Source organism: Ipomoea nil, unplaced genomic scaffold, assembly GCF_001879475.1.
Source record: "Ipomoea nil cultivar Tokyo-kokei standard unplaced genomic scaffold, Asagao_1.1 scaffold0642, whole genome shotgun sequence".
In the NCBI taxonomy this organism is placed as follows: domain Eukaryota; kingdom Viridiplantae; phylum Streptophyta; class Magnoliopsida; order Solanales; family Convolvulaceae; genus Ipomoea; species Ipomoea nil.
In genome coordinates, this window is record NW_017617070.1 from 4,801,735 (window position 1) to 4,811,545 (window position 9,811).

The 9,811-nt window shown below is 39.5% G+C and overlaps 1 protein-coding gene across 1 annotated transcript; it reads left to right on the top strand.

Moving 5' to 3' along the window:
• Positions 1-280: 280 nt before the first annotated feature.
• LOC109174544 (F-box/WD repeat-containing protein 7-like) lies at positions 281-1,378 on the top strand. Its single transcript, XM_019323758.1, has one exon. It carries the CDS (start codon positions 299-301, stop codon positions 1,373-1,375), a length of 1,077 nt encoding a protein of 358 aa, XP_019179303.1. The 5' UTR covers positions 281-298; the 3' UTR covers positions 1,376-1,378.
• The last annotated feature ends 8,433 nt before the right edge of the window (positions 1,379-9,811 follow it).

Genomic DNA, 9,811 nt, shown 5'->3' on the forward strand with positions numbered 1-9,811 from the left:
CCATCTATCCTACAAATCCCTTCAAGAATTGTGCGAACCTGAAGAACAGCTTCAAATTAGCAGCCCTAATTCTTCAACCGCCGCCACTATGTATTCCCTGATCCCACCCCCAAGCCCAGAATCTCCCTGGACCCTTTCCCCCCTCCAAACCCCCTCCCCCTCCCTCCTCTTCCACTGCATCACCTCCCTCCACCGCCAAGACGGGATCATCCACTCCATCGCCATCTCCAATTCCAAAGGGCTGGTGTTCACGGGCTCCGAGAGCAGCCGGATTCGGGCGTGGCGCCAACCGGACTGCATGGAGCGAGGCTGTATCAAGGCCAGTTGCGGCGATGTGCGCGCGATGCTGGCGTATGGGAACACCCTTTTCACGTCCCATAGGGATCGTAAGGTCCGGGCGTGGAGCCTAGGGGGTAGTAGTCAAGAGAATTCCCATTTCCAGGCCAAGAAAATCGCCACCCTCCCTAAAAAAGCCTCACCGTTTTCTTCCATCTTCTCAAGATCCGCCACTACCTCGCTTCACAAGGACTGCGTTTCTTGCATGGCGTATTACCACGCGGGAGGGCTTCTCTACACGGGGTCGTGGGACAAGACGGTGAAGGTGTGGGCGGTGTCAAGTGGCCGTTGCGTGGACTCGTTTCTCGCGCACGAGGACAATGTGAACGGTGTCATGGTAAACCAAGACGACGGCTCCCTCTTCACCTGCTCCTCCGACGCCTCTGTTAAAATCTGGAGACGAGTGTACGGACAAAGCTCCCACACTCTCACCATGACCCTAAAGTTCCAACCCTCCCCGGTTAACGCACTAGCCCTAACCACTTCTTCTTCATCGTGCTTCCTCTACTCGGGATCCTCGGATGGGTTCATTAATTTCTGGGAAAAGGAGAAGATGTCTGGGCGGTTTAACCACGGGGGGTTCTTGCAGGGCCATAGATTCGCCGTCCTCTGTTTGGCTGCGATTGAGAAGCTGGTGTTCAGTGGCTCCGAGGACACCACCATTAGGGTGTGGAGAAGAGAAGAAGGGAGCTACTTCCATGAGTGCCTTGCCGTGATAGATGCCCACAGGGGCCCGGTGAAATGCTTGGCTGTTTCGTTGGAGATTATTGAGAAATATGTGATGGGATTCTTGGTTCACAGTGCAAGCTTGGATCAAACGTTTAAGGTTTGGAGAATTAAGGTTTTGCCCGAGGAGAAGAGATCAAGAGGTTGCTTAGAGGATAATAATAATAATAATAATAATAATAATAATAATAATAATGAACAAGCTGCTGCAGTTGACTCGAAAACGAAGATGGAGTTTCAACATAGTCCTGTTTTGTCTCCTTCATGGGTAGAGAAGAAAAAGCTTCAAGATGTTCATCCCCTTCATCATTGATAAAGTAAAATAATGTAGGAAATTAATTAGTGTCATAATATTTTGTATTTGTTAAATTTATATCCTAAGTGAAGTGATGATATCAAATGATACAAATAATATTATATTATTATTAAAACTAGATTTGAGTCCTATTGTTCGATCTGTATGTAGTTAAGATTTAACCAAAATATTGAATTCCTTGTACTCATTATTTAAATGCAAGTTGTTGAGTTGTTAAGTTGTTATTAACTGTATTTTTCCCAATGTGTATTTAATACACAATAAATGTCATATTATTCAAGCACTCGTAGTTAGTTGTTCAAAACAATTACTGCGTACATTTGTAGTTACACAGGTACAAAGTTGGTATACTCTTTATAAGTTACTCAACAATAAAGATAAATTTGTTTCCACTTTATTGCAAGAGGGTGGTGGTTCGATTCCTACCGCGAACATTGGCGGTTTAGGTTTGAGTTTGATTTTTTTTTTTTCCTTTTTTTTCTTTTTGAAGGCTACTGACTCTATTACAATGTAGTATCTGTTCATAACTACTTTCTCAACCTACTGAAGCACAAAGAGTTAATACTGCCTGCACTGAGGCTTGAACCCACAACCTCCCATATGAGTTTGATTCCTTGTAGACAGAAGTTTACAATTTGGTGTTGAGTTTCGAAACTAGATTGACTCGATATACCAACTCATGGATCTGCTATGCATGGGTTCATGGGGCCCATGATATAGTCCATCACAACCGGAAAACCTTTGTTATCAGAGCATGGGGAAAAATGCTAGCTCAACCATCTTCTCCATAACCATCTCCCCCCTTTTTTCCCTAATATATATACACTGTTGTTTGTTCCTTCTTCTTCATCTGAACAAATTCAAGGAATTTTCTATAATCGTCCTGTGTTAAAGAGATCCAACCTTCATTCAAAGCAAGTTACATTGGTGTGTAGTGGATTGAACTTGATTTGCTGCTCCTTGACTTCTAGACCTAGGCTCCCAACTCGGTGGATAACCATTATTCTTGTAACACTTTTCTACAGTATGTCTAGTATAGCCATAGTACGTACACACTGGCTTCTTATTGTTTCCTGGAAACGATTTCCTTGAATTGCCTTCAGCTTTAGTAAAAAAAAAAAATTTCCTCCTACACTTTCATTTGGCCGAATAAGATGATTTCCAGCATTGTTGGTTATAATTTGAAACTGCCTTTCTTGTTGTGATATCAATGATAATGCATCTGTTACATTTGGTAGCGGCTTCATGAGCATAATCTGGGTTTTCGCGCCAGTGTACCTCTAATGGAAACCAATTAAAAACACAGCCAACATTTCATTATCTAAGTTTGTATTCACCTTTCTTGTTATTCACTCACAACAAACACATTTAGGATTGCATTCACAGACAAGCAGAGGCCTAAGAATAATCAATTCATCCCACCGTAATTTAAGTTCTGTAAAATACTCATTCACAGAGCTCTCACCTTATTGAAGCAGTAGTACGTTGACTTTTTCTTAGCGTTGTTATTTTTTGAATTTATTTTTTTCATTATTCTTTTTTCCCGGTTGGTTAGCTAGGAATGTGGGCATGCATGTGCATGGTTGTTATTTTTCTTTGTATTTATATCCCTTTGGATTGCAGTGTATGGTGTGAGATAATCTACCATTTCAAGTTTTCTTCTCTTCCGATGTTCAAAATTTATTATGGTAATAGAGCAAAATTATTATTTTTTTTCTCTCCCTTATGGTTGAGAATCAAGTTCAAGAGGCTACACCAGCCTCTGACGTAAATTTTGATGCAACAAATATTGCAAGTCTGTGTTATATTCATTCTGGCAAAAATCTTTCTTTGTTGTTGGTTACCGTTCCTTTGGATGGAACGAACTATCACACTTGGAGCATGACAATGAAGATGGCTCTGCTTTCCAAGAATAAGCTCGATTTTGTAGATGGCTCGATCGCGGCTCCAGAAAAGAACAAACACCAATTATATAACCTGGCAATGGGCGAATAAAATGGTGTTATCCTAGCTATTGCATTCTGTGATACCTGTTATGCCCAAAGCATTCTATGGTTAGACAATGCAAAAGAGGTATGGGATGAGTTAAAGGAACGCTTTTGCCAGAAAGATGTGTTTCACACTTCAGATGTCCAAGCGAAGATCTATAGTATTAAGCAAGGAGATCTTTCAGTAAGTGCTTACTTTACGAAATTTAAATTGTTGTGGGACGGGCTTTTAAGTTTGAAGCCATAACCTACATGCACTTATACAGTTATACCCCAAGATGCAAGTGTGGATGTTTAGACCGGATCAAAGAACATCATCAAATGGAGTAAGTAACCACTTGTTTGAGAGGTTTAAGTGAGAATTATGTAGGTGTAAAGTCACAAATAATGCTTATGACAACACTGCCTATGGTGGGGAATGCTTGTTCTCTTGTGCAACAACAGGAACGTTAAATTTTCCATGGTAGTCATAGTGCATTGGTTCTAACCAATGGAGAAATAGTCCAAAGTGCTTTTCATGCAAGGATTACTCAAGCTGGAAATATAAATATGAGGGCTAGCACGACACAACGAAAAATTGGTAATTCTAATAAAAAAGCCTATTTGCAGTTTTTGTGGGTTTACAGGGCATACCGTTGACAAATGCTACAAGTTGCATGGTTACCCTCCGGGCTGGAAAAGCAAGAATAATAAGCAAAGTGGCGTAAACAGTTCTACTCATAAATTAGCAAATTTAGTTGCAGAAAATTCTATGTCTGTAACAAATGTTTCTTGTCAAGATATTTCAAGTCTTATAAATCAGCCGAATACACCACTAGATGACAAGCTTCCCTCTACAGCGGCTGCTGGAGATATCAATAGGCGAGCCAATGCTTCCTTCACATCTTTCAAACCCAATGTTCAAGATGGTAAGCATTTTGTTTATTGTCAGCCGCTTACTTGGATTATTGATACAGGTGCCACGGACCACATTGTGAATAACGTTACATATTTTTTGGATCCAAATGAGGTGCAAGAAATCTATGTCATGTTGCCAGATGGAAATCATGCCATGGTTACTCATGTTGGTTGTGTGCGGTTATCTATGAATATTATTTTACAAGACGTATTGTGTGCCCTAGTTTGAATTTAACTTAATTTTTGTAAGTAAGTTTACTAAGAACATGGGTTTCTATTTGGTGTTTCATGCTAATGGATGTGAAATTCAGGCTGGCAGGGACCAGAAGATGATTTGTTTAGTTGAGGAACAACATGGGTTGTATCGTTTCCTAATGCCTGATGATGAGCCATGTCCCAATCAATCATTATTTAATGTTGCTATAAATGTTGTTTTTGACTTGAATCTTTGGAATTTTAGATTGGGCCATGCATCTTTTCGCAGAATAATGGGATTGCAAAGTTTAGATAGTTCAATAAACTGTTCTCCAAATTTAGTTTGTGAAATTTGTCATTATGTCAAACAACGACATTTAGCATTTCCTACTAGTGTGACATCAACTGAGAGGGGTTTCGATATTATTCATGTTGATATTTGGGGACCATATAACATTCCCTCATTATATGGCCATCATTATTTTTGAACTATGGTTGACGACTTTAGTAGGGCTACCTAGGTGTTTTTCATGTGCACAAAGAAGGAGACTCAATAATTGTTAGAAAAATTCTGTCAATTTGTCTCTAAACAATTTGATGATAATATAAAGTGCATTCGTTCAGATAACGGGTCAGTATTTAAAATGAGAGAAGTTTATGAATCGCGAGGTATTGCACATCAGAGATCTTGTGTAGGTACTCCACATCAGAATAGTGTAGTAGAACACAAGCATCAACACATTTTGACTGTGGCTCGGGCTTTGAGATTTCAGGCATGTTTGCCGGAAGATTTTGGGCTGATTGTGTTGCGCATGCTGTCTACCTTCTTAATAGGTTGCCTTCACCAGTCATCAAGAATAGAACGCCATATTAAGTTCTCTTTCATAAAACACCCATATATTCTACACTAAAAATGTTTGGTTGTTTGGCTTATGCCAGTACGTTGGTCTTAGGCCGTACGAAATTTTCTCCTTGTGCAAGAAAGTGTATTTTTATTGGGTTTCAAAAAGGCATGAAGGGATACAAGTTGTATCATTTAACAAAGAAGAAGTTTTTGTCTCGAGGAATGTTTTATTTCACGAGTTTATTTTTCCTTTTGTAGAGAAAACAAAAATCAAAACACTATTTCACAGCTTCCTCTTCCAAATAAAATTGTAGACCTTGGGGAGAACACAAGTATTTCATTTGCAGGAGACACACCTGTCCAAACCACTACTCAACTTCATGGTTTAGTGAAAGGTGGTATTGAAGAAACTAGTATGGGTGGCGCCATTTCCTCCTCACCTGACAATACTCATTCCCTTGGCAATTCTTCATCACTTGGACGCAATTATTCTCTATCCCCTGAATGCCAACAGCTTGGTGATCATTTTGGTGTTGAAACTTTCCTCCTTCATACACGAGTTCCAACGAGCAAGATGATAGGCTTCCCTATGATTCTAGTTCTCCAGCTCATGATGCAGAGCCAGCTCATGATGAGGGATCCTTGTGTTCAGATGATAGTCAAAGCCTGGTACAACCACATAATACAAAAGTTGTTCCAACACTCTGGCGTTTTACTCGTCACCGAGTGCCACCATCTTTTTTGAAGGATTATCATTGTAACTTAAAATATGGCTGCTCTTCTAGCTCATGTGTACAGGCACAGGGTACACCACATTGAATTTCCAAGGTGGTTGCTTATGACCGTCTTACAAGTTCCCATAAGAATTTTGTTTTGGCCTCATCTTGTGTCATTGAGCCTACAAGTTATACTGAAGCCGTGAAGCATGAATGTCGGCGTGAGGCTATGCGTGCTGAATTAAATGCTCTTGACATTAACAAAACATGGGTCCTAACAGACTTGCCCCCTACAAAATAGTCCATTGGTTGTAAATTGGTTTACAAGGTGAAACTCCGTGCAGACACAAGGCCAGGTTAGTGGCGAAAGTCTATACACAAACATTTGGCTTGGACTATCTAAATACTTTCAGTCCGGTTGCTAAGGTTACAAATCTTTGTGCCTTTTTAGCTACTGCGGCTATGAAAGGATGGCATTTGCACCAGCTTGATGTTAATAATGCATTTTTGCATGGGGACTTACACAAAGAGGTATATATGACTTTGCCACCCGGACTTAAAGCAATAAAATCGGGGCAGGTATGTCAATTAACCAAGTCTTTATATGGCTTGAAGTACGCTAGTCGACAGTGGAATGTGAAACTAACAACTGAGTTATTATCTCAAGGTTTTCAACAAGCATCTTCAGATCATTCATTATTTACTAAAGGGTCTGGAGAATTTTTTATTACTCTTTTGGTTTATGTGGATGATATCGTGGTAGCTAGAGGTAATCTTGGAGCAATCCAGGATGTTAAGGCTCATTTAGACTCAACTTTTCGAATTAAGGATTTGGGTCCATTGAAGTTTTTTTTTAGGTTTGGAGGTTGCTCGGAGTCGTCATGGAATTGATCTCTTCCAAAGAAAATATGCGCTTGATTTTCTTCAAGAATCTGGTTTTTTGGGTAGTAAACCAGTGGACAGTCCCATGGTTGTGATCACGACGGTGTTGCACGCTGACAGTCCCACTCTTCGTGATGTTACATGTTATAGGCAGATAGTTGGGAAGTTGTTGTATTTGACCATCACCCAACCAGATATAGCTTATTCTACACAATAACTTTCTCAATTCGTTGATTCTCCAACAGAAATGCACCTTTGAGCGGCTCATAGAGTGATTTGGTATGTTAAGAAGTCACCCTGCCAAGGCTTTTTTTATTAAGCTAATTCTGTTTTCCATATCAAGGGGTTTTCAGATTCTGACTAGGCTACTTGCCCGAAGACGAGGCGATCTATATACTACTAGTTATTACATTGTTTTGGGGGGATTCTTTAGTCTCTTGGAAGTCGAAGAAGCAAGCAACTGTGTCACGGTCTTCTTTCGAGGCAGAATATAGAGCATTGGCTACTGCAAGTTGTGAGATACAATGGTTGTTATTTTTACTCGGTGATCTCGGTATAACATTGTCAACCTCGACCTTGCTATTTTCTGATAGTCAGTCTGCTATTGCTATCGCTACGAATCCGGTTTTCCACGAACGAACCAAGCACATTGAGGTTGATTGCCATTTCGTTAAGGAACAAATTCAGAAGGGTGTTTTGATGGTCTTGCATGTTTCTAGTTCCAATCAATTGGCGGATTTCTTCACTAAGCCTCATGCAGCGGCACTGCTTAAATTTTTTAAGTCCAAGCTGGGTGTACACTCCATATGTGATCCAGCTTGTGAGGGGATATTGAAGCAATAGTACGTTGATTTTTTCTTAGTTGTCATTTTTTGAATTTATTTGTTTTCATTATTCTTTTTTCCCGATTGGTTAGCTACGAGTCTGTGCATGGTTGTTATGTTTTATTTGTATTTATATCCCTTTGGATAGCAATGTATGGTGTGAGATAATCTACCATTTCAAGTTTTCTTCTCTGCCGCTGTTCAAACTTTATTATACTTTGTGTTGTCTTGTAAATCTTTACTTGAATCTTTGTTATTTGAAAAATGTCCTATTGGCTAAACATCCTTTCTAGAGAACAGCACGTGCAATGCTTGAAGAGAGCACATGTAAGAGCCAGGATACTACTATGTTGTTGCACCGATCCTAGGCCATGAACTAAGGATTGTTTCTGCTTGGAATGGTGATGGATCCGTCGATGAAACCCATCTTGCTCTTAGAGGATAACCCCATTTTCATGGCTCTTGCCCATGGATGGTAATTTGAGCCATCCATGATAGTATAGACTAGTTCTAATTAACGCTGGATTTTCGTTAGGATGCAAGTAGAAAAGGTTCGAAGGATCATTTGGATTAAACGACGTTTATGGATCATTATTTGCAGTAGTACTCACAGTATCACCATTTGAAGGCTGAGGAATTTCATTGACTGCAATAGGAGGCAGAACTGATGACGAAGCTCTCTGTCTCACAGTGTTGATCGAAGGTGGAGGCCAAACAGTGTTGATTGAAGGTGGAAGCCAAGCCACCATAAAGTAAAGGAAAGCTCTAATACTATTTCAGAGAACCTAGAGGGAGAAAAATATCTTTGCATTACACTGGTTTGTTACAATTGCAAGAAGTAGGAACAAACAAAATTATATATACAGTAGGGAAAAAAAAAAAGCGGGCCGAGAGACGGTTATGGGGAATATGGCTGAGCTGCCATTATAAAATGAACACTCAACAAGATTGTTCTTAGACATTATTAAGTGAACACTAAACGAACTTTTTCATCAACATTATTAAACGAATGCAAACGGGTTTGTTCATGAGCTCTTAGCAAACAAGCCTAAAATGTTCAGGCTCTGTTCGTTTATTAATCGAGCTGTAGAATTTGTTCATTTATGTTCATTTACCTTAATAAATGAACACTTACCAAACATGAACACCAGTAGTTTACCGAAAGCTCTGTTTGCTAACACCCCTATTTTAGTTTAATGGTCACTCTCATGATCAATTAAACAAGAATTAGAATTAGGAATTGCGACATGATAAGTTTCAAAGATACATTATTTTTTGGGTCATATTGGGGTTGTTTTGTGCTTATTTGACGTCTTTTGTGCTTAGATGTTGTGTTAATTGGCTCTAAATGACATAAATTCAGTACATAGACTTATAGTGAGTGCATTTGATGTTTTGTTGGACTTTGGGATTGATTTGGAAATACTTAAACAAGATTTCGGGTTTAAATGAAAGATAGTCTAAAGTGGCCCCGTGTACCACACTATGCACAATTATGCAAGTAATGGTAAAAGCATTGGCAGAAAGTTGTACCATGCCTTGCATGATCGTGGACGTGTGTGTGGAGATCTTGGAAGAAAGTTACACGAGGACTTCCACGTGCTTGCATAGGTTCGTGGAGATATTAGTAGAAACTTACACGAAGGCTTCTACGAGCTTGTAAGGAGGCGAAGGAATTTTTGGAAGGATGCATGTGAGGTGTCACGAGCATGCAAGTGTTGGTACAGGAGGCAAAGATTTTTGTATTTAAAGTTGATTAAGGGAGTTAGAAAGAAGACATTTTTAGTTTCGTTTTTGCCTTCTAGGAACTGCACTTAATTGTACTTCAATTGTAGAGAGAGAAAGCTCTCTAGGTTTTCAAGAATGACTTGACAAATTGCCTTGAAGTTAGGAAACTTCCTCTTGATTGCTTGAAGCTTGGTGATTGTGGATCACAATTGTGATTGAGCTAAGTGTATTTCTTGCAAATTCACTCTTCCTTTATCCTTTGATCCATCTCTTAATTGCTCAATTGTGATTGTTGATTTACTATAATCATGAGTGGCTAGAACTTTTAGAGAATTTGATTAGAACTTATGCTATGGTGC